This window comes from Lonchura striata, chromosome 32 (assembly GCF_050655825.1).
Source record: "Lonchura striata isolate lonStrDom1 chromosome 32, ASM5065582v1, whole genome shotgun sequence".
NCBI lineage: Eukaryota > Metazoa > Chordata > Aves > Passeriformes > Estrildidae > Lonchura > Lonchura striata.
In genome coordinates this window covers 5,312,991-5,335,853 of record NC_140734.1, presented here as the reverse complement: position 1 = coordinate 5,335,853, position 22,863 = coordinate 5,312,991, and the positions used below count along the sequence as shown (strand labels likewise).

Genomic DNA, 22,863 nt, shown 5'->3' with positions numbered 1-22,863 from the left:
TTTATGTTTTTTCAATATTTAATTAAGATTTTCACATGTTCTTCCTGTTTTAAATCCAGTCTCAAGCCCACAGGATGTGTGGGTTTGGGGCTATTAAACATTCCCTGTCCAGCACTGCAGGTTCTGCTCCACAGGTCATATTTCTGACAGCAGCTGTGAGTTCAACTCCTGAGCAGCCCAGCTTCTGTCCATGGATTATTTATGCCTTACTTGTACAGTTCCTGCACACCTCAATAGTCCTCAGGTGATTTATCACCACAACAGCCCCAGGATGCAGAGACATTTCTCCATCACATTTAAGAGAAAGGTTCAGGTGGGTTTTCCAATGAGAAGCATGGATTTCACTGGAGTTCACTAACCAGGATCACACACCCCAGAATCACAGAGGCAGGTAGGAAACTTCTGTATCCCTGTGGAAAGGTAATAGCATAGGCAATATCTGCTCTCCTGGTCACAAACAGCTGCAGCTGCTTCAGGTGCCTGAACACCTGTAGGGACAACCCCACCCAGCGTGCTGCAGGGAGTGGTTTTGGGAAAACATGGGCAGAATTAAGATGCTGTTTCCAGATGCCATCAAGAACATATCAATAACTTTTCTGGAAAGAATGAGCTCCCGAGATTTGTGACCCAGGTATGTGCTGGTACAGGGGGGTTTTGAGACAGTCCAGGTGCAGAAATAATTAATGGGGCTGGAAGCAGGAATGCACGTCCTGGTGTGGATAAGGGAACACACTGACAAGGTCGATGCTGGTCCTGCTATAGGGGACCACGCTCTTGGTGTGGGCACTAGGCCCATTGTGGATAAGGGATCACGGTCACAGGACGGATGCTGGTCCCAGGATCAGGGATAGGACACATCCATGGGGTGGATGCTGATGCTGGGATAAGGGATTGTGGTCATGGGGTAGATGCTGGTGTGGGATGGAGGTCCTGTGCAGGGGAGCAGCGGGTGACTCCCTTGCTGGTGGCAGGTGTGGATCTGTCTGTCCTGTGCCTCTCTATGTGTCTGTGTGGCTCTGAGACACCTGCTCACCATGGCAGGTTGAACCTGCTGACGGGAGAGGCTGCAGCCATACTGGGCTGGATTTACTGGCAGCTCAGGACACCCACTCTGCAGCTCCCTCACCTCCACCTGGGCGCTGGGACCCAGACAATGTGGGGCAGGATCTTCTCCTGCCAGTGACATAGATACCAACCTGTGACATAGATACCAACTGGTGTGATATAGCTGGGGCTGTGTGATCCCAGTGCCAAAAAAAAGTTACCTCTGCTTTGAATATAGGAATGGGAGTGTTAGAAAGATTTTCCCAATAGTTTGGTCACAGCAGTAGTGAGGAACAGGGAGACAACGGCCAAAGCAGGGAAACACGTGGAAGAACCTTCGTGCTCACAGGAGATAGTTTCACGAGCCTGGAAAGCTGCAGGAAAGAGAAAAAGATAAAAATTAAACATCTTAGGGAGGACCTGGGCAAGGACCCACCGGGGACAGCCCGCGCTACTGCGGGGCTGCCAGAGGTACCCAAACTCCATCGGGGCAGAGGAAGAGGCGGGGGATGGGACGGGGCGGGGATGAGGGGGATGGAGGCGGCTGAGGGCGGCTCCCGGGCCGCTGTTCCCGCCCCAGCGCGGCCGGATGCCGGCGGCAGCGGAGCGGAGGCGGCAGCGCCGCGTGGTGCGGGCCGGGCCCGGGGCAGGTGGGGCCGGCGGGGCTGTGGAGGGGCCGGGGCGAGGCGCGGAGCCGCGGGCGCTGGGCCGAGCGCGGCGCTGCCGGAGCGGCGCGGCCCAGGGCGGAGCGGCCGGGCCGGGCTCGGCGGCGGCGGGAGGAGGCCGGGGCCGATGGCGGCGGCAGGGCCCGGGCCGGGGCGGCTCCGGCCGGGGGGGTTTTCCGTGCGGCCGGCGGCGCTGGCGGCAGCGCCGGGCGCGGGGCTGCGCTGGCGGGGCCCGGCTGCAGGCGCAGGGAGGGCCCCGCGCTGGGAACGGCGGCTCCGGGCTGGGAGCGCCGGACGGACGGGCAGGAGCAGGACGAGCAGGAGGAGGAGGCATTTGTCAGGCCCGGGATGAGCGCTGGCATGTATTATCTGAGCGGAGCTGATGTCTCTCACCGCTTTAGCTCTAGAATTACTCTGAGGCCCGGCAAGCCCCCAGTCCCTGTGGCAGTGGAGCTTTTGGCACGTGTAGGATGGAGTCCTCATGCCAGAGTTGGAGCCCGGTTGAGGAGAGGAGGTCCCAGTTGGGATGTGCTCCATTGCCAGTTGGGGCAGGTGCAGTTCAGGTTTGAGTCATGGATTTTGTGCTCATATGTGGCTCTCACGTGTCCCAAATTCCATGGTTTGGCAGTTTGTGTCCTGGTTGATGTGGGAATGTTGCCTCGGTGTGTCCCTGAGCCCCTGTGTGGTGTCAGAGCTGTGCAGGTTCTGCGTGTGCTGCTGGGCTGGTGCAGCTGCAGGTGGAAGTGGCACCTGTGGTCTGCATAGCCCTGAATGTTTTGTGCTTCTTGCAGGTGTCTGGTTGAGCGTGGGCTGTTCTGGCCATCCCAGAGGTATGATCCAGCATTTTTGAGCGTCCCCATGGCTGCAGTTCCCATTGGTATGTATCAAGTGAGGTTTGGGATAACTCAGGGGCTGGTGATATCACAGGTCTCCGGAGGCTTAGGTTGTGCAGTGAGATCTGCAGCACCTTGGAAGGTGTTGCTGTAAGTGTGCTCCAATGCATTTTGATTCAGGAGAGCCAGGTGGGAATACCCAGAAACCTCCCTGGGAGGGAGGCGTAGTGGGAGGAAATTTTGACACAGTGTATGGCAAGAGTGTGGATCTGTTTTGTCATATGTATTGGTGTGGTAATAGGCACAGAAATGAAAATGGGCCTGAGGAGCTTTGGGCATCCTTGAGTGTTTCTCACCCCTCCTCAGCTGCCCTTCACGTGAATGTCCCTTGTACATGGGTCCTGCCTGGGATGGGGGTTTTACAACAGAGCCCTTCTGTGTATGGGAGGTGTTCAGTGCCTCTGGCCAGAAATTTTGCCACACACCAAAAACCTCTTTTTGAACCCTTTGGGTGATAGGAGTGTGTGCCAACCTCAGGGCATTGTGTCTGTGGGCCATGGCCTCCACCACGCCAAAGCCAGCCAGAGCTGATGTTCTGGAAATAGCTGTGTTTGGCTTTGTCTTGGAGACTTGCTTCTCCCTGAGCATTGTTTATTTGTCTCTATGCCTGAGATAATTGAACAACAGTGTCATCTTCATTTATCTCAGGTTCCCTTAAGGGCTTATGTCTCAGTCTAAAGTTGCCCTCAGGAGGAATCCTCAGAGATGGGTGGGCTTCAGTGGCCGCAGCCTCTTTATGCAGTTTAGGCAAAATGAGCAAAAAATCCTTCATAGCAAAGTTTGAGCCATTGCTGAGGGTGTTTCAGTCTCTCCAAGATGGGAAGAGAGGGGATGGGAGTGAAAGGAGGAGGCAGTTGTCGGGCCCGGGATGAGCGCTGGCATGTATTATCTGAGCGGAGCTGATGTCTCTCACCGCTTTAGCTCTAGAATTACTCTGAGGCCCGACAAGCCCCCGATCCCTGTGGCAGTGGAGCTTTTGGCACTTGTGGGATGGAGTCCTCATGCCAGAGTTGGAGCCAAGTTGAGGAGTGGGGTCCCATTTGGGATGTGCCCTATTGCCAGGTGGGACATGTGCAGTTCAGGTTTGAGGCATGGATTTTGTGCCACTTTGGGTCTCTCACGTGTCCCGAATTCCGTGTTTTGGCAGTTTGTGTCCTGGTTGATGTGGGAATGTTGCCTCGGTATGTCCCTGAGCCCCTGTGTGGTGTCAGAGCTGTGCAGGTTCTGTGTGTGCAGCTGGGCTGGTGCAGCTGCAGGTGGGAGTGTGCAGGAGGGAAGTGGCATCTGTGGTGAGTGTGGCCCTAAATCTGGAATGTTTTGTGCTTCTTGCAGGTGTCCGGTTGAGCCTGGGCTGTTCTGGCAATCCCAGATGTATGATCCAGCATTTTTGAGAGTCCCCAAGGCTGCAGGTCCCAGTGTGCTGTGTCAGGTGAGGTTTGGGGTGTTTTAAATTCTGGTGAGGTCCCGTGTCTCCTGGGGCTTTGGATGCACAGTCAGAAAAGCAGCCCCAGAGAAGGTTTTGCTTTAAGTCTGCGCCAATGGATTATGATTCATGACAGCCAGGTGGGAATGCACAGGTACCCCCCTTAGGGAAAGGGATGTGTGTGGCAGCACGTTTGAAACAGTGTCTGGGAAGAGTGTGTTCATCTGTTCTGTCACATGTAGTGCTGTGGTAAAGGCCTCTGAAATGAAAATGGATCTGAGCATCTTTGGGGGTCTTTGATGGTTTCTATCCCCTCCTCAGCTGCCATTCACATGAATGTCCTGTGTGCCTGGGGCCCTTCTGTATGCTTCTGTTGTACAGCTGAGCCGTTTTGTGTATGGGAGGATGGGTGTTCAGTGCCTCTGAGGAGAAGTTTTGCCACACAGCGAAAACCTGTCCTGCAACCCTTTGTCTGGGGGAGTGTGTGCCAACCTCAGGGCATTGGGTCTGTGGGCCATGGCCTCCTGCACTCCAAATCCACCCAGAGCTGATGTTCTGGAAACAGCTGGGTTTGGCTTTCTCTTGGAGACTTGCTTCTCCCTGTGCATTGTTTATGTGTCTCTAGGCCTGAGATAATTGACCAACAGTGTCATCTTCATTTACCTCAGGTTCCCTTCAGGGCTTATGTGTCAGTCTAAAGTTCCCCTCAGGAGGCATCTTCGGGGAGGGGTGGGCTTCATTGGCCGCAGCCTCTTTACACAGTTTAGGCATTATGAGCCAAAAAACCTCTGTAGAAAAAGTTGAGCCATTCCTGAGGGTGTTTTAGTCTCTCAGAGACAGGAAGAGAGGGGATAGTGGTGAAAGGAGGAGGAGGCAGTTGTCGGGCCCGGGATGAGCGCTGGCATGTATTATCTGAGCGGAGCTGATGTCTCTCACCGCTTTAGCTCTAGAATTACTCTGAGGCCCGGCAAGCCCCTGATCCCTGTGGCAGTGGAGCTTTTGGCACTTGTGGGATGGAGTCCTCATGCCAGAATTTGAGCTAGGTTGTGGAGAGGGTATCCCGCTTGGGATGTGCCCCATTGCCAGGTGGGGCAGGTGCAGTTCTGGGCTGAGGCATGGATTTTGTGCCCATGTGTGGCTCTCACCTGTCCCAAATTCCATGGTTTGGCAGTTTGTGTGCAGTTACATGTGGGAGTGTTGCCTCGGTGTGTCCCTGAGTCCTCGTGGGATTTGAGAGCTGTGCAGGTTCTGTGTGTGCTGTTGCAGGTGGGAGTGTGCAGGAGGGAAGTGGCACTTGTGGTCAGCGTGGCCCTAAACCTGGAATGTTTTATGCTTCTTGCAGGTGTCCGTTTGAGCGTGGGCTGTTCTGGCCATCCCAGATGTATGATCCAGCATTTTTGAGAGTCCCCATGGCTGCAGTTCCCAGTGTGCTGTGTCAGGTGAGGTTTGGGGTTACTCAGGTGCTGGTGAAGTCCCAGATTTCCCGGGGTTTTGGTTGTGAGATTTGCAGCCAGGGTCTGGTGTTGCTGGGGGAGTGCTCCAATAGATTATGAATCAAGAGAGCCAGATGGGCATGCCCAGGTATCCCCTCTCCAGGAAAGGGGATGAGTGGGGCACAAGGTTGACAGAGTGTGTGGGAAGAGTCTCTGCATCTGTTCTGTGACGTGCAGTGCTGTGGTAGAACACTACAAATGTGACATGTGTGTGTCCTTGATGGTTTCTCACCCCTCCTCAGCTGCCCTTCATGTGAATGTCCTGTGTGTGTGATCTTATTGGGGTGCGAGTTTTAAAGAGAACTGTGTTGTGTTAGGGAGGATTGGTGTTCAGTGCCTCTGACCAGAAGTTTTGCCACACACTGGAAACGTCTTCTTGAACCCTTTGGGTGATAGGAGTGTGTGCAAACTTGAGAGCATTGTGTCTGTGGGGCATGGCCTTGACCACGCCAAAGCCACCCAGAGCTGATGTTCAGGGCTGTTGGTGGGTTTGGGTTTCTAGGGGATATTTGCTTCTCCCTCAGCCTCGTTTACTTGTCTCTAGGCCTGAAATAATGTAAAAACTGTGTCCCCTTTATCTATCTGAGGTTCCCTTAGGAGACTTAAGTCATAGTCCAACGTTCCCCTCAGGAGGCATCCTCAGGGAGGGGTGGGCTTCAGTGGCCTCAGCCTTTCTACACAGATGTGGCATAATGGGCAAAAAATTCTTTGTCGAGAAGTTTGAGCCGTTGCCCACAATGATTCGTTGTCTGAGAGACGGGAAGAGAGGGGGATGGGGTGGAAAGTCGTCGAGGGCGGCTGAGGGCGGCTCCGGGGCCGCTGTTCCCGCCCCAGCGCGGCCGGATGCCGGCGGCAGCGGAGCGGAGGCGGCAGCGCCGCGTGGTGCGGGCCGGGCCCGGGGCAGGTGGGGCCGGCGGGGCTGTGGAGGGGCCGGGGCGAGGCGCGGAGCCGCGGGCGCTGGGCCGAGCGCGGCGCTGCCGGAGCGGCGCGGCCCAGGGCGGAGCGGCCGGGCCGGGCTCGGCGGCGGCGGGAGGAGGCCGGGGCCGATGGCGGCGGCAGGGCCCGGGCCGGGGCGGCTCCGGCCGGGGGGGTTTTCCGTGCGGCCGGCGGCGCTGGCGGCAGCGCCGGGCGCGGGGCTGCGCTGGCGGGGCCCGGCTGCAGGCGCAGGGAGCGCCCCGCGCTGGGAACGGCGGCTCCGGGCTGGGAGCGCCGGACGGACGGGCAGGAGCAGGAGGAGGAGGAGGCAGTTGTCGGGCCCGGGATGAGCGCTGGCATGTATTATCTGAGCAGAGCTGATGTCTCTCACCGCTTTAGCTCTAGAATTACTCTGAGGCCCGGCAAGCCCCCGATCCCTGTGGCAGTGGAGCTTTTGGCACTTGTGGGATGGAGTCCTCATGCCAGAGTTGGAGCCAGGTTGAGGAGAGGGCATCCCAGTTGGGATCTCTGCCCTATTGCCAGGTGGGGCAGGTGCACTTCTGGGCTGGGCTGTGGGTTTTGTGCCCATATGTGGCTCTCACGTGTCCCGAATTTCATGGTTTGGCAGTTTTTGTCTTGGTTAATGTGGGAATGTTGTCTGAGGTGTCCCTGAGCCCCTGTGAGCTGTCAGAGCTGTGCAGGTTCTGTGTGTGCAGCTGGGCTGGTGCATCTGCAGGTGGGAGTGTGCAGGAGGGAAGTGGCACCTGTGGTGAGCATGGCCCTAAACCTGGAATGTTTTGTGCTTCTTGCAGGTGTCTGGTTTAGCCTGGGCTGTTCTGGCAATCCCAGATGTATGATGCAGCATTTTTGAGAGTCCCCATGGCTGCAGTTTCCATTGGTATGTATCAAGTGATGTTTGGGGTAAGTCAGGGGCTGGTGAAATCGCGGGTCTCCTGAGGCTTTGGTTGTGCAGTGAGATCTGCAGCACCTTGCAAGGTGTTGCTGTAAGTGTGCTCCAATGGATTTTGATTCAGGAGAGCCAGGTGGGAATACCCAGAAACCTCCCTGGGAGTGAGGCGTAGTGGGAGGAAATTTTGACACAGTGTATGGCAAGAGACTGTGGATCTGTTTTGTCATATGTACTGCTGTGGTAATAGGCACAGAAAAGAAAATGGGCCTGAGGAGCTTTGGGCATCCTTGAGTGTTTCTCACCCCTCCTCGGCTGCCCTTCACGTGGATGTCCCATGTATATGGGTCCTACCTGGGGTGGGGGTTTTACAACAGAACCCTTCTGAGTAAGGGTGGATGGGTGTTCACTTCCTCTGGCCAGAAATTTTGCCACACACCAAAAACCTCTTTTTTGACCCTTTGGGTGATAGGAGTGTGTGCCAACCTCAGGGCATTGTGTCTGTGGGCCATGGCCTCCACCAAGCCAAAGCCAGCCAGAGCTGATGTTCTGGAAATAGCTGGGTTTGGCTTTCTCTTGGAGACTTGCTTCTCCCTGAGCATTGTTTGTGTCTAGGCCTGTGATAATTGAACAACAGTGTCATCTTCATTTATCTCTGGTTCCCTTAAGGGATTTTGTCACAGTCTGAAGTTCCCCTCAGGAGGCATCCTCAGGGAGGGGTGGGCTTCAGTGGCCACAGCCTCTTTACACTGTTTAGGCATAATGGGCAAAAAATCCTTCATAGCAAAGTTTGAGCCATTGATGAGGATGTTTTAGTCTCTCAGAGACAGGAAGAGAGGGGATGGGAGTGAAAGGAGGAGGAACAGGCAGTTGTCGGGCCCGGGATGAGCGCTGGCATGTATTATCTGAGCGGAGCTGATGTCTCTCACCGCTTTAGCTCTAGAATTACTCTGAGGCCCGGCAAGCCCCCGATCCCTGTGGCAGTGGAGCTTTTGGCACTTGTGGGATGGAGTCCTCATGCCAGAGTTGGAGCCAGGTTGAGGAGAGGGGATCCCAGTTGGGATCTGCTCCATTGGCAGGTGGGGCAGGTGCAGTTCTGGGCTTGAGGCATAGGTTTTGTGCTCATATGTGGCTCGCACGTGTCCCAAGTCCATGGTTTGGGAGTTTGTTTCCTGGTTAACGTGGGAATGTCGTCTCAGATTGTCCCTGAGCCCCTGTGTGGTGTCAGAGCTGTGCAGGTTCTGTGTTTGCAGCTGGGCTGATGCATCTGCAGGTGGGAGTGTGCAGGAGGGAAGTGGCAGTTGTGGTTAGCGTGGCCCTAAAATTGGATTGTTTTGTGCTTCTTGCAGGTGTCCGGTTGAGCATGGGGCATTCTGGCCGTCCCAGATGTATGATCCAGCATTTTTGAGAGTCCCCATGTCTGCAGATCTCAGTGTGCTGTGTTAGGTGAGGTTTGGGGTGATTTAAGTATTGGTGAGGTTCCTTGTCTCCTGGGGCTTTGGATGAACAGTCAGAAAAGCAGCCCCAGAGAAGGTTTTGCTTTAAGTCTGCGCCAATGGATTATGATGAATGACAGCCAGGTGGGAATGCACAGGTACCCCTCTTAGGGAAAGGGATGTGTGTGGCAGCACGTTTGAAACAGTGTCTGGGAAGAGTGTGTGCATCTGTTCTGTCACATGTAGTGCTGTGGTAAAGGCCTCTGAAATGAAAATGGATCTGCGCATCTTTGGGGGTCTTTGATGGTTTCTATCCCCTCCTCAGCTGCCATTCACATGAATGTCCTGTGTGCCTGGGGCCCTTCTGTATGCTTCTGTTGTACAGCTGAGCCGTTTTGTGTAAGGGAGGATGGGTGTTCAGTGCCTCTGAGGAGAAGTTTTGCCACACAGCGAAAACCTGTCCTGCAACCCTTTGTCTGGGGGAGTGTGTGCCAACCTCAGGGCATTGGGTCTGTGGGCCATGGCCTCCTGCACTCCAAATCCACCCAGAACTGATGTTCTGGAAATAGCTAGGTTTGGCTTTCTCTTGGAGACTTGCTTCTCCCTGAGCATTGTTTGTCTCTAGGCCTGTGATAATTGAACAACAGTGTCATCTTCATTTATCTCAGGTTCCCTTAAGGGATTTTGTCACAGTCTAAAGTTCCCCTCAGGAGGCATCCTCAGGGAGGGGTGGGCTTCAGTGGCTGCAGCTTCTTTACACACTTTAGGCATAATGGGCAAAAAATCCTTCATAGCAAAGTTTGAGCCATTGCTGAGAGTGTTTCAGTCTCTCCGAGACAGGAAGAGAGGGAATGGGAGTGAAAGGAGGAGGAGGAGGCAGTCGTCGGGCCCGGGATGAGCGCTGGCATGTATTATCTGAGCGGAGCTGATGTCTCTCACCGCTTTAGCTCTAGAATTACTCTGAGGCCCGGCAAGCCCCTGATTCCTGTGGCAGTGGAGCTTTTGGTACTTGTGGGATGGAGTCTTCCTGCCAGACATGGAGCCAGGTTGTGGAGAAGGTATCCTGTTTGGGATCTACCCCATTGCTAGGTGGTGCAGGTGTCGTTCTGGGCTTGAGGCGTGCATTTTGTGCCCATGTGTGGCTCTCACATGTCCCAAATTCCGTGGTTTGGCAGTTTGTGTCCAGGTGCATGTGGGAATGTTGTGTTGGTGTGTCCTGAGCCCCTGTGGGCTGTCAGAGCTGTGCAAGTTCTGTGTGTGCAGCTGGGCTGGTGCATCTGCAGGTGGGAGTGTGCAGGAGGGAAGTGGCGCCTGTGGTCAGCGTGGCCCTAAACCTGGAATGTTTTGTGCTTCTTGCAGGTGTCCGTTTGAGCCTGGGACGTTCTGGCCATCCCAGATGTATGATCCAGCATTTTTGAGTGTCCCCATGGCTGCAAATCCCAGTATTGTGTGTCAGGTGATGTTTAGGGTGACTCTAGTGTTGCTGAGTTCCCAGGTCTCTTGATGCTTTGGTTGTGCTATGAGATCTGCAGCCCCTGGGAAGGTTTTGTTGGAGTTGTGCTCCAATGGATTATGATTCAGGAGAGCCAGGTGGGAATTCCCAGGAACCTCTCCAGGGAGGGAGGTGAGGAGGGCAGCAAGTTTGACCCAGTTTCTGGGAGCAGACTCAGGATCTTTTCCATCACATTGCTTCACGTGCAGTGTTGTGGTAAAGGCCTCAGTAATTGAAAATGAGTCTGAGGAACTTTTAGGGTCTTTGATGGTTTCCTGCCCCTCCTCAGCTGCCAGTGAATGTCCTTGTATGGGGCCTTACTGAGTGGGGGTTTTAAAACTGAGCTGTTTTGTGTAAGGGAGAATGGGTGTTCAGTGCCTCTGACCAGAAGTTTTGCCACACACCGAAGACCTGTCCTGCATCCTTTGGCTGGGGGAGTGTGTGCAAACCTCAGGGCATTGGGTCTGTGGGCCATGGCCTCCAGAACAACAAATCCACCCAGAGCTGATGTTCAGGACGGTTGGTGGGTTTGGCTTTCTGGGGGATACTTTTTTCTCCCTCATCCTTATTTACTTGTCTCTAGACCGGAGATAATTAAACACAGTGTCAGTTTTATCTATCTTAGGTGGCTTAAGTCACAGTCTGAATTTTTCCTCAGGAGGCATCCTCAGTGAGGGGTGGGCTTATGTGTCTGGAGCCTCGCTACAGTTTAGTCATAATGGGCAAAACATCCTTTGTAACAAACTTTAAGCCTTTGATCGAAATGATTCGGTCTCTGACAGACGGGAACAGCGGGGGATGGGAGTGAAAGGAGGAGGCGTTTGTCGGGCCCGGGATGAGCGCTGGCATGTATTATCTGAGCGGAGCTGATGTCTCTCACCGCTTTAGCTCTAGAATTACTCTGAGGCCTGGCAAGCCCCCAATCCCTGTGGCAGTGGAGCTTTTGGCACTTGTGGGATGGAGTCCTCATGCCAGAGTTGGAGCCAGGCTGAGGAGAGGGGTCCTGGTTGGGATGTGCTGCATTGCCAGGTGGGGCAGGTGCAGTTCTGGGCTGAGCCGTTGGTTTTGTGCCCATGTGGGGCTCTCACATGTCCCGAATTCCATGGTTTGGGAGTTTGTGTCCTGGTTAATGTGGGAATGTTGTCTCGGTGTGTCCCTGAGCCCCTGTGTGCTGTCAGAGCTGTGCAGGTTCTGTGTGTGCAGCTGGGCTGGTGCAGCTTCAGGTGGGAGTGTGCAGGAGGGAAGTGGCACCTGTGGTCAGCGTGGCCCTAAATCTGGAATGTTTTGTGCTACTTGCAGGTGTCTGGTTTAGCCTGGGCTGTTCTGGCCATCCCAGATGTATGATCCAGCATTTTCGAGAGTCCCCATGTCTGCAGGTCCCATTGGAGTGTTTCAGGTGAGGTTTGGGGTGACTCAGGTGCTGGTGAGGTCTCGGGGCTTTGGTTGTGCAGTGAGATCTGCAGCACTTGGGAAGGTGTTGCTGGGTGTGTGCTCTGCGACACGCAGCTCTGTGCGGTGTCCTGAGCTCCTGTCAGCTCCCACAGCATTGAGTTGTGGGGAGGGGAAGGAAATGGGGCAGGGCCTCTTGTTATTTCAGGTGCTTTTGTGTTTTTTAAATCCAGGTTTTGCTTCTTGTGCTGTATTTTCTGCTGGAATTTCAGCATTTCTTTGATTTTATTAAAACTATTTTGTGTTTCATTTTTGTGTCCTTGGAGAGAATGATCATTGTATGGGGAGGAGGGAGAGCTCAGGAAGGAGGAAGGATGTGGGCAAGGTGCTTGTGAGTCTTGTTTTTACTTCTCAGTATCCTCTGATATTTTTGGCAATAACTTCAGCTAAACTCCCCCATTCGAGTCTGTTTTCCCAGTGATCAGTGAGTTATTTCTCCCTGTCCTTAACTCAAGGCATGAGCCTTTCCTTATGTTTTCTCTCCCCTTTCTGCTGAGAAGAGCAGTCATAAAGCAGCTTTGCTGGGTACCTCTCATGCAGCCAGCGTCTGATCACAAGCTGGACCCTGTGACACTGAAGTCTTACGTTTTTCTGTGTGTTGTGATAGTTGTGTTCATCTACAGGGAGGCAAAATATGGGATCCTGAGCCTCTAGATCCAAAATATTACCATTTCCATATGGGTGTGACCCTGTTAGCTGAGGTACCATGTATTCCTTCTGTTGCCGGGAGCAGTGGATCCTTTCAGAGGTGCTGACACCACCAGGCAGGACCCCCATGGACCCTTCCAAACATCCAGCTTCCTGCATGGAGCAGCTTTCCTTGGAAGGGCTGAGGCTCTGGGTGTGGCTGGGGTTGAGGAGACCAGCCCTGAGCACTGGCCATGCTGCACTGGTGAGCCCACAGCTCCAATGTGAAGCCACCCACCAACAGCTTCCAGAGGCAGATCCCCCCATCTCCAGGGCCCCATAGCTCCCAGCGCTGCCTTTCCATCCGAAATTCCCCTGGAGCTGACCCCAGCCTCAAACTCAACATCTCCATGTGTCACCCCTTACTCCTGTCAAATCCCTTTGGCTGAATGTGGGCCTGCACTGACCCCTCTTCCTGGGACACCAGGACTCTGGGATCAGGGAAAAGGGGGAAGTAGGAGGACAACAGGGTCATAGGTCATGGGAACATCTGCATGACAAGGATCTCCAAGCCCTGGAGGCACTGGGGAGCACTGGGGAATGGTGGCAAAGGGACACCAGGGCTGGGTTGGGGCAGTGCCAGGGTGGCCGCAGTGTCTGGAATGGTGGCACAGGGACACCAGGGCTGGGTTGGGGCAGTGCTGAGGTGGCTGCAGTGTCTGGAATGGTGGCACAGGGACACCAGGGCTGGGTTGGGGCAGGGCCGGGGTGGCCGCAGTGTCTGGAATGGTGGCACAGGGACACCAGGGCTGGGTTGGGGCAGGGCCGGGGTGGCCGCAGTGTCCAGCTCCAGCCCATTCCCGGCACTGCTGCCCCAAACTGCTCCAGGCCCTGGGGGAAGATCCCCTGCCCGGCCCCCCCGTCCCACCCAGGACCTCTGTGTCCTGCTGGATCACCCCAGTCCCGCTCTGCTGAGCTGTCCCACACATCGGCTCCCAGGGGCTCTGCCCCAGCAGGGCTGTGGCTCCAGACTGGGCTGGCACTGGGACACGGCTCCCACAGAGCCCCTGGCCCCAGCGCTGGCCCTGAGCAGGATTTGCCCCTCAGGCTGGAGCCCAGTTCAGGATCCCTCCTGGAGCAGGGAATCCTTCAGGACATGGGGTCCCCACAAGGGTTGGGCATAGATGCAGCTGTGGCTGCCTGTGACCTATTCCAGCAGCTTTCTGTGCAGATCCCATCCCTGCCTCTGGAGCACTTATGGTCGGACCCCAGGCCGTGCACACCAGTGAGATTTAGCTGCTCATGGAATGCCACAAGAGTTGAGGGCATGTCTCTTTATCGTGGGATAAAGGACCCCAGAAATGCTGAGGTGCTGGAAGGGATCCATGACCCAGGCATAGAAAGTGGCTGTGCAGGGACAGAACCTCCAGCCCGGATCAGGGGCTGGTTCCCTCACACCGAGGTCAGGGATTGAATTCCCACTCCAGGGCAGGAGCAGAGTGACCTTGAGATGACTGTGGCCATGAAATTGAGATGACCGTCGGGTCATTGTGAGACAAGATGACTGCGACACAACCATGAGATGCCTGTGACAATGAGGTGACCATGACATGACCATGACCAGAAGACAACCATGATGTGACCATGACATGACCACGACCCAGATCCATCTCTGAGTCTCAGAAGGACACCCAGGGTGTTCCAAGGAGTTTTTTTCCCTGACCCTGTTCCCTCTGTTTTGGCTTCACTGGATGGTTCATCCCATCCTTTCCAATCCCTGTCCACATGTTCATGTTGCCCAGGCTGGGACATCTCAGCATCTCCAGGGCCAGTGTGGGGATCAGGTCCAGCAGAACTGCAGGGACCATTTGGAGATGCCCTACTCACCAAGGGGATGACCTTGACTGGAATGACCTTGACCTCAGTCTGACTGTGCTCTCTCCCCCCCCCCCCCAGTTCCTGGTTGACCACAGGACACGGGAGTCACCATCAGCTTTTATTACCCCCCCAATAAAAGTTTCACCTTTGAGCCTCCCCAGGTCCCATTTGGGACCCCCCGGGGGCTCTGGGATCCCCCTAGCCCCAGCACTCAGGGGGCCCCCTCAGCCGTGCTGTGGCCGCAGCTTCATCTCGGTGAAGGGGATGGAGACGTTGAAGCCTTTCCAGGGGAACCAGTGGATGCCCTGCAGGGAAGGGGTGTCAGAACCCTTGCAAACTTCTAGAGACCCTCCCGTAAATCCTCATAGACCCCTACAGACCATAGAGACCCCTGCAGACCCTATGGATCCCTATAGACCTTCACAGATTCCTGTTGCCACTCATGGATCCTCACAGATCTCCATAGACAGACCCCCAGAAATCATACAGATCCCCACAGGCCCTATAGAATCACATAGACCGTTTTCCATAGAGCCCTATGAAACCCTACAGACTCCCACAGACCCCTATGGACCCTTAGAAACCACCACAGAACCCCCACAGACCCCCCTGCCACAGGTTCCCTCATATACCCCCAACCCCCCCATAGTCCTGTAGCCCACCTAAAGGCCCCCTAGACTTCCCTGTTCACTCCCATAGCCCCCCAAGCCTCCTATAGCCCCCTAAAAACGCCCAGCAGCCCCTTGCAAAGCCTCCTCAGACCTCCCAAATTCCCTCATAGCCCCTCCATAGCCCCCTCTGGCCCTGGTACCTGGTGGTCTCGGGGGGTCCCGTAGCGCCCGTTCAGGTTGGCGTAGTGGCAGTTGCGGTACCACCAGGCTCCCCCGTAGGCCACGGCGCAGGGTGGGGGCCGGGGCCGCCCCGAGGGGTCCCGGCGGTCCCGAGGGTCTCGGGAGTCCCGGTCCCGTGTCGAGAAGGGGCTGCCCGAGTGGTAGGAGAGGGCGTCCCCTGCGGGGGCCGCTGTCAGCGCCTCCAGAGACCCCCAAACCCACCAGAAACCCCAATACCCCCCGGGGTCCCAAAACACCCCAAAAACCCCACCCCAAAACCCACCAGGGACCTCCAAATCCTCCAGGGACTCCACAGACCCCTGCCAGCCAGCGGGCCCCAAAACCCCCAGGGATCCAAAATCCCACCAGGACCCACAGAATTCCCCAACGCCCCCGGGAACCCCCGAGCCCCGCTCCGCGCACCGGCGGTGCCGCTGAACGCTCCCACTCGGAGCCGGTATCGCTCCTCGGCGCTGCCGACAGCGAAGTCGCGGTAGAGCGCGAAGGCGGAGTCGCGGGCAGTCCGCAGGTCAATGCGCAGCTCCGTGGGGGTCGCGCTTGTCAGCTCGTGCAGCGCCTCGTTGCCTGCGCCCCAAAATTGTCCGGCACCCCAGAAATCCTGCAGGCCCCGCCAGTTCCCCTGTCCCCCCCTTCCTTCTGGAGATCCCTCCCCGCCCAAGTCCTTCCCTGTGACCCCCAAACCAGACCTGCATGTCTGTGGACCCCCCAAGCCCCTCCGACCTTTGGGCAAACCCCCTGGACTCCTTAGTCAGTGCCTCTTTCCCTGCACCCCAAAACCTGCCTCCCAATTGCCTGGACCTCCCCTGGATCCTTCAAGTCCCCCCCTCGGCCCCGTGGGGAACCCCCAAGTTCTGGGACCCCACCGAGTACTCCCTGCTGCCGCCCCGGCAGCTGGCTCTCCTCAAAGTTCTCCCTGTCCCCAAACCCCCGGAGTGCCTCTGTTGACACCATATCCCCTCAAATTTTTATGCATCCCCTGAGCCCCGGCATCCCCCCAGCCCCCAGTGCCCCGCTCACCGAGCCAGAATTCGCCGCTGATGTTGCCGAAGCCGCGGGCGTACGACTCCCACCCCCGCCAAAAGTCGGTGCTCCCGTCCTGGCGGCGCTGGAACACCTGCGGGGCGGGGGGGAGTCGGGGGCACCCCAAAATTCCCTGTACCCCTATTTCCCTCCCATAAACCCTGTAGAAGGCCCCCAGCCCCTCCCAGTACCCCCAGTTCCCCTTCCAGTGCTTTCAGATCTCCCCTCCACCTCCCCAATGCCCCCCAACACCCCCTGCTTCTGCAGGACCCCTTATTGCCCCCAAAGCCCCTCATTTCCCCCCCAGTGCCCCCCAACACCCCCTGCTTCTCCTGCAGGACCCCCTATTCCCCCCAAAGCCCCTCATTTCCCCCCCAGTGCCCCCCAACAACCCCTGCTTCTCCTGTAGGACCCCCCATTTCCCCCAAAGCCCCTCTTTCCCCCCCCCAGAACTCCATATAGCCTCCTCCCTGTAGAAGCCCCCCCCCCCAGTGCCCCCAGTGCTCCCAGTCCCACCAGCCAGCCGCCGCCGTCCGTCTCCATGTCACAGAAGACCCTGAGGGGCCGGGCCGGGTCCCCCCGGAGGAAGATGAGGGTCTCCCGCGAGGGGCCCGGCCCGTTCTGCTGCTCCTCGGCGCAGTCCCGGGGGTGCGGGTGTGGGAGGGGAGCTGGGGGGGAATGGAGGTCCCCTCAGACACCCCAGGGGCTTCTGGGGACTCAGGGTGCTGGTTCCCCACTCCCCAAAAGGTCACAGAATCTCTGACTCAACAAGTGTCCCACCCCTATCCAGGGACCCAGGGGGTCGGGTGTTCCCCACCCAATAACCGCCCCCCACCAGGACCCAGCCGGCACCCCCGGTATTCATCCCCTACAAAGGACCCAGGGGTACAGGTGTCCCCACAATGTTTTTTCCCCTCTCCAGTGACCCAGCTGTTCGTGTCCTAGCCCCCCCAAACGACACCCCTTTCCCCAGGATCCAGCCCCACAAAATGGACCCAGGCAACCAGGTGCCTCTCTCAAGGACCCACCCTTGCCCATAAACCCAACCCCCTCCCCCAAAGGACTCGGGCACCCTCCCAGGTAACCCCCCAAAAAGGACACAGATACCTGGGACCCCCCTCACTCCAAGACACCGACACCCAGAAGACCCAAGTGTCTGGTTGTGTACACTCCCACCCTCCCAAATAACTCCCTTCCAAAAGGACTCAGGTGTTTGGGTGCCCCCCCACCATAACCCAACCTCTCTCTCGGGTGTCCCCCTCCCATGGACCCACCCACCCCCCACAAAAGCACTCGGGAGTTCAGATGCCCCCACAAAGTTCCAGCCCTCCCTCCAAGGGACATAGCTTCCCCCACCAATAACCCCACCCCCCACAAAAGGACCTGGGGGTCCAGGTGCACACCCTAATGACCCCTCCACACCCCTTAGCTCTCCCCACTCACGAGTGTCAAAGGTGGCTTCGAGGGGGGCTGTTTGGGGGTCTCCCCCTCGGCCCCACAAGCGCACCCCATAGTGTCCTGCCGGCTCTAGTCCCCACAGCTGCTGCGACGTAGCCTCGGGAGGCAGCCATAGGGTCTGGGGGCACAAGGGGTACTGGGTTATCCCAGGGGGATAGTGGAGTCCCCAGGGAGGTATTGGCATGCCCAAAGGCATTATTAGGGTCTCCTGGAGGTGTATTGGGGTGCCATTACCAGAGGAGGGTAATGGGATGCTCTGAGGTGTTACTGGGGTCCCCAGGGGTGTTACTAGGATACCTGAAGGTATCCAGCAGGTTATTGGTGTCCCCCAAGGAGATACTGGGGGGACACCCTGGGTGTTCCAGGGTTTTTAGCATCCTTTGGGGGGCTGTTACCTGCTGGGGTCCGGCGGGGGGGCCATACTCCAGCTCATAGCCATCAGGGGGGACTTGCAGGGGGTTCCAGTGCAGCCATGCACTGCGGGGCCACACAGAGCCTACCCAGAGGGTCCCTGGGGTGCCTGGGGAAGAACACAATGCTGTCACCTTAGACAGCCCAGCTGACACCCTGAAATCTCACACTGTTACCCCAAAAAGCACTGCTTCCACCCCAACCCCCCCCCCCCCCATCTGCTGGTACCCCAAACAGCCCTGCCCACACACTGTGCCCAATGGAGATGCTCCAGTTCCCCCTCATTTTTCCCAGACTCCTGAGATCAGTCCTCCTCCAGTCACCCTCAGGCCCCAGTTTCCCCCCAGTGCCTGCCAGACCTGTTCCTTCAGTACCTCCCAGTCCCCCTATGTCCCCTGAGTTCTTCCCAGTGCCCAGTTTCCCCCAGTACTTGCCAGGCCCCAATCCCCTCCTGGACCCAGTTTCCTCTCATTCTCCAGTCACCCCCATTCCCAGTTCCCCTCAGTCTCCCTCAGACCTGTTTCCCCCAGTCCCTTCAGTCCCCAGTTCCCTCCAGTTCCTCCCAGACCCAGTTCCCCCAGTGCCTCATAATCCTCTCTCACTTGTGCCTAGGCCTCTGAGTCCCCAGTTGCCCCCAGTTCACCCCAGTCTCCCGTTTTCCCCAGTTCCTCACACCTCACGGTTGTCCCAAGTTGTTTGAGTTCCTCCAGATGCCCCAGTCCTCAGTTCTCCTGCCAGTTGCTCCCAGTGCTACATTGCCCCTAATCTCCAGTTCCCTGCAGTCCTCTGGCTACCCCCAGCTCCCAGTTTCCCCCAGTTCTCCCAAGTATCCTCAGCCCCATTTGCTCCCAAAATCCCCCTTTAGTCAGCCCCATTTGCTCCCAAAATCCCCCTCTAGTCAGCCCCAGCTGCTCCCAAAATACCCCTCTAGTCCCAGTTCCCCATTGTTCTCCCTGGTCCCTACTGAGCTATCAGTGGGACCCAGTCACCCCAATAACTAATCCCCCATATTCCTCCAGTTCCCCAAGTCCCCAGTCCCTCCCAGTTCACAGATCCCCACAGCTACCCAGTACCCCCCAAATTCTCCCCTGTGCCATTTCCCCCAGTCCTAGCCAGTTCTCAGCTCCATCCCAGCCCCAGTTCACCCCGGTTCCCCCCATTGCCCAGTTCCACACAGTTTCACCCAGGCCCCCAAAGGCCCCAGGCCCCATTTCTAGCCAGTCCCCCTAGCTGTCCCCAGTTTCTCAGTCCCCAGCTGATCAGAGTCCCTCCAGATGTTGCACTCCCCCTAATCTCCAGTCCCCTCCAATCCCTGGTTGCCTCTAGTTCCCACTTTCCCTGAATTCCCCAGTCCTCAGTGCCCCCCGAGCTCCCTCGTCCCCTTAATTTCTCTGGCTCCCCCAGTACAGCCCCATTCCCCAATTCCTTCCGCTCCCCCCAGGCCCCACTCCCTGCCCTGTCCCTACTCCAGCTCCATTCCCTGAGGGGCTCTGGGGGAGTCCCTGCAGCCCCTTACCAGTGATGGCCTCAGTGGAGACATGGTCAATCCTTTTCCCACCCTGCAGTCCATAGAGGTGGAAGCGGTACCGCTGGGAAGGGGACAGGCCCGGCACTGTCACTGATCGGGACCCGCCATCGATGGGCAGGGCCTGGGGCTGGCCCTGGGCATCCCGGTATTGCAGCGTGAAGGACTCAAAAGAGCCCTCAGGGACACTCCACTGCAGCTGCACAGAGTTGGGTCTGACACTGGAGACCTTCAGCTCCCCCAGCTCTGCCCGTGCCAGGGGGGCTGCAGATGGGGTGGTCTCAACTTGGGGATCTTTTCCTTTGGGATCCTCAGGTTGGGGGTCCTCTGAGGGCAGGGGCAGCTCCTCTGTCTTGGCTGTGGCTGCAGTGGAGACAGGAAGATGATGTGTGTGAGAATCCATGTGTCTACCAAATGTCCATCCATCCATCTGTTCATCCAGTTATGTTTCTTCCATGCATCTTTGACATCAACTGGTTCTTTAACCTCTTCCTCCATTGGATTATCCAGTCACCCAACTACTAACCTGATATATCAAACCACCAATAAATTGCCACAACACTCATCATGCATCATCCACTTTTATCTGTCCATTATCCATCATCAATCTAACATCCATCCATCATCCATCTTTGTAACTTCAGTCAGTCCTTGAATCCATTCCTCCATCTATCCCTTCCCCCCTCCACTTACCCCCTCCTTCACCCAGGGCACAAACCAGCCATGGGCTCAGCCAGTCATCCATCCATCCATCCATCCATCCATCCATCCATCCATCCATCCACTGATCAACCAACCAACCAATTCAGGAGCCCTTCATCTATCAATTGATCCATTCTCCATCTACTCACTCCTGTACCTCTCTGTACCCTTCATTCACCAACATATTCCTCCATCACCTGATCTCTCCATCTCTCTCTCCATCCATCATCCTTCATCCCTTCATTCCCCCACCCTCACCCCTCAGACTTCCCCCACACCTGTGACGATGTCGGTAGAGGCACGGTCAATCCTTTTCCCTCCCCGCAGCCCATAGAGGTGGAAGCGGTACCGGCGGGATGGGGACAGCCCCGGCACCATCACTGAGCGGGAGTCTCCATCGATGGGCAGGGCCTGGGGCTGGCCCTGGGCATCCCGGTACTGCAACGTGAAGGAGTCAAAGGAGCCCTTGGGGACACTCCACTGCAGCTGCACGGAGCTGGGTGTAACACTGGAGGCTCTCAGCTCTCCCAACACTGCCTTTGCCAAGTGGTTGTCAGTTGAGGGGGACTCAACTGGGGGATCTTTAGATTGGGGATCCTCAGGTTGGAGCTTTTCTGAAGGCACAGGTTGCTCATCGAAGTTGTCTGCAGCTGTAATGAAGAGGGGATGGTGATGGATATCCACATGTCCATCCAAATGTGCATTCATCATCCACAAAATGAACCATCATTCATCATCCATCCATCCATCTACTCATCAATCTGTGTCTCCATCCATCTCACCCAGCATTTAACCCAATGCCCTAACCAATCCCTCAAACATCTTTCTGACTCTTTCTATCCACTCAAGCTTTCACCTCTTCCACCCCCCATTTCCCATGGACAATCCTCCATCCTTCAGGACATCCAACCACCCACCAAGAATGCACCATCCACCTCTACTTCCCAATTCCATCCAACCACTCATCCACCTCTTCACCTTCTTCCATCACCCTGGGAAGAAATCCATGCACAATCCAGTCCAGAATCCATTCAACCATTCAGTTCTTCAACCATCACGGATGGATCATAATGGTAAGATGATGATAAAAATGATGATGATGGATGATAGATAAAGAGGATGATGACAATGATGGTGGATGATGGCAGGTGGTGGTCAATATGTTGGTAGAAGGGTTGATGATTGATTGGCTTGTTCTGGGGTCTGTGGGGAATAGATGGCAGGTAGAGATGAGATGGCCATGGTCTCTCAATCCATTCATACTGTGTTCCATCTGGTTCTCTGACCATCCCCCTCACCTGTAACAGCTTCAGTGGAGGTATGGTAGACCCTCTTCCTGCCCCGCAGCCCATAGAGGTGGAAGCGGTACCGGCTGGACGGAGACAGCCCCGGCACTGTCACTGAGCGGGAGTCTCCATCAATGGGCAGGGCCTGGGGCTGGCCCTGGGCATCCCGGTACTGCAGCAGGAAGGAGTCAAAGGGCGCCTCAGGGACACTCCACTGCAGCTGCACAGAGTCAGGGCTGACACTGGAGACTCTCAGCTCCTTCAGCACTGCTCGCATTGGGGTTGTTGCAGATGAGGGGGCCTTAGTTTCGTGTTGCTCATCTTGGGGCTCCTCTGAGGGCAGGGGCAGCTCCTCCGACACAGCTGCAGCTGCAATGGAGATAGGATGATGATAAACATGGGCATCCAAACATCCATCCATCCATCCATCCATCCATCCATCCATCCATCCATCCACCCACTCTCAATCCTCTGACCTTCCCCATCAGCTGTGATGACATCAGTAGAGACATGGTTAGTCTTCCTCCCACCCTGCAGCCCATAGAGGTGGAAGCGGTACTGGTGAGATGGGGACAGCCCTGGCACCATCACCAAGCGCAACCTGCCATCGATGGGCAGGGCCTGGGGCTGGCCCTGGGCATCCCGGTACTGCAGCATGAAGGAGTCAAAGGAGCCCTTGGGGACGCTCCACTGCAGCTGCACAGAGTTGGATGTGACACTGGAGACCTTCAGTTCTTCCAACACTGCCCATGCCGAGGGGGCCGCAGATGGAGGGGCCTCAGTTTGGGGATGTACAGTTTCATGATCCTCAGTTGTGGAGGCCTCATTTGTGGGGTCCATTGAGGGTGGGGACAGATCCTCTGGGTCAGCTACAGCAACAACAGAGAGGGGACAATGATGGGTGTAGGCATTGGTATGTCGATCCATATGTTCATCCATCATCCACCCAACTATCCATTATCCATCATGCACCATTTCCTCCCAGTCCCTCTCACTATTCCCTCCTCTCACCCATCACTGAGCACCCATTGACCCCAGCCCCATTCAATGAATCACTGAGTTCCATGAACTCACAGAGTAGCATCTGCCATCATCCACCATCTTCATCATTGCCATAATCAACATCATCCATCATCTTGATTCGTCCAGTATTCACCATCCATCCATCCATCCATCCATCCATCCATCCATCCATCCATCCATCCATCACACCACCTTCTCATGGTCCAGCCATCTCTCCATCTCCAAGCTGTCTCTAGTTTCCCTGCCCAATTCCACCCATTGCTCCTTCCCCTCCACATCACCATCCACCATCAAGCAGTCACAAGTCCCAGAAAACATCCGCTTAATGATTGATACTAAATCCCGCCTGCCTCCAGACAAACAAT

General features: G+C 56.3%; 2 protein-coding genes and 7 non-coding genes across 53 annotated transcripts in view; 8 read left to right on the top strand and 1 right to left on the bottom strand.

Moving 5' to 3' along the window:
- Nucleotides 1–139: 139 nt before the first annotated feature.
- Nucleotides 140–11,966, top strand: LOC110481227 (uncharacterized). 35 transcript variants are annotated; one of them, XR_014950641.1, is made up of 9 exons: nt 140–1,694; nt 2,111–2,272; nt 2,501–2,586; nt 3,524–3,664; nt 3,935–4,031; nt 5,368–5,464; nt 7,246–7,331; nt 8,690–8,786; nt 10,136–11,966. XR_014950641.1 is itself a non-coding variant. In XM_085564205.1 (5 exons), exons 1-4 carry the CDS (start codon nt 1,570–1,572, stop codon nt 5,424–5,426), a joined length of 432 nt encoding a protein of 143 aa, XP_085420331.1. In that variant the 5' UTR covers nt 140–1,569; the 3' UTR covers nt 5,427–5,464; nt 10,136–11,966. The 35 variants fall into 35 exon arrangements, 3 of the variants coding, with proteins under 3 accessions (XP_085420331.1, XP_085420332.1, XP_085420330.1); XR_014950644.1 differs by lacking the exons at nt 2,111–2,272; nt 3,524–3,664 and having other exon boundaries at nt 1,564–1,694; nt 10,136–10,232; nt 11,568–11,664; nt 11,891–11,966; XR_014950635.1 differs by lacking the exon at nt 3,524–3,664 and having other exon boundaries at nt 1,564–1,694; nt 10,136–10,232; nt 11,568–11,966.
- Nucleotides 2,050–2,133, top strand: LOC144247872 (small nucleolar RNA SNORD45). The gene has a single exon (XR_014950712.1). It is a non-coding gene; the product is annotated as a small nucleolar RNA SNORD45 (small nucleolar RNA).
- On the top strand, nt 3,463–3,546 carry LOC144247875 (small nucleolar RNA SNORD45). Its single transcript, XR_014950711.1, has one exon. It is a non-coding gene; the product is annotated as a small nucleolar RNA SNORD45 (small nucleolar RNA).
- LOC116184671 (small nucleolar RNA SNORD45) lies at nt 4,909–4,992 on the top strand. Its single transcript, XR_014950710.1, has one exon. It is a non-coding gene; the product is annotated as a small nucleolar RNA SNORD45 (small nucleolar RNA).
- Nucleotides 6,772–6,855, top strand: LOC144247874 (small nucleolar RNA SNORD45). The gene has a single exon (XR_014950715.1). It is a non-coding gene; the product is annotated as a small nucleolar RNA SNORD45 (small nucleolar RNA).
- LOC144247873 (small nucleolar RNA SNORD45) lies at nt 8,217–8,300 on the top strand. Its single transcript, XR_014950717.1, has one exon. It is a non-coding gene; the product is annotated as a small nucleolar RNA SNORD45 (small nucleolar RNA).
- LOC144247876 (small nucleolar RNA SNORD45) lies at nt 9,663–9,746 on the top strand. Its single transcript, XR_014950716.1, has one exon. It is a non-coding gene; the product is annotated as a small nucleolar RNA SNORD45 (small nucleolar RNA).
- On the top strand, nt 11,096–11,179 carry LOC144247877 (small nucleolar RNA SNORD45). Its single transcript, XR_014950714.1, has one exon. It is a non-coding gene; the product is annotated as a small nucleolar RNA SNORD45 (small nucleolar RNA).
- A 2,361-nt stretch (nt 11,967–14,327) lies between the features above and the next one.
- The window catches only part of LOC110481232 (tenascin-X-like), a 29,521-nt gene continuing 20,985 nt past the window's right edge, over nt 14,328–22,863 (bottom strand). For 10 of the 11 annotated variants that reach the window (XM_085564195.1, XM_085564196.1, XM_085564197.1 and 7 more), the window contains 11 exons: nt 21,952–22,344; nt 21,488–21,844; nt 20,468–20,839; nt 19,479–19,850; nt 17,947–18,071; nt 17,537–17,669; nt 16,610–16,761; nt 16,091–16,187; nt 15,476–15,637; nt 15,034–15,230; nt 14,328–14,527 (listed from right to left, as the gene is read on the bottom strand). In XM_085564195.1, the coding sequence (XP_085420321.1) occupies nt 14,447–14,527; nt 15,034–15,230; nt 15,476–15,637; nt 16,091–16,187; nt 16,610–16,761; nt 17,537–17,669; nt 17,947–18,071; nt 19,479–19,850; nt 20,468–20,839; nt 21,488–21,844; nt 21,952–22,344 (2,441 nt within the window). In that variant the 3' untranslated portion in view covers nt 14,328–14,446. Of the gene's footprint in view, nt 14,528–15,033; nt 15,231–15,475; nt 15,638–16,090; nt 16,188–16,609; nt 16,762–17,536; nt 17,670–17,946; nt 18,072–19,478; nt 19,851–20,467; nt 20,840–21,167; nt 21,393–21,487; nt 21,845–21,951; nt 22,345–22,863 lie in introns of those variants that run through there. The other variant, XR_014950633.1, reaches the window with a different exon arrangement.

Bases quoted from the DNA above. Each gene is read 5' to 3' on its own strand.
- LOC110481227 (XM_085564205.1), top strand. From the start codon at position 1,570: ATGAGGGGGATGGAGGCGGCTGAGGGCGGCTCCCGGGCCGCTGTTCCC. The intron at 2,273-2,500 runs GTTTGAGTCATG...TGCTTCTTGCAG, and splicing joins TTGGGGCAGGTGCAGTTCAG to GTGTCTGGTTGAGCGTGGGC. The intron at 2,587-5,367 runs GTATGTATCAAG...TGCTTCTTGCAG, and splicing joins CATGGCTGCAGTTCCCATTG to GTGTCCGTTTGAGCGTGGGC.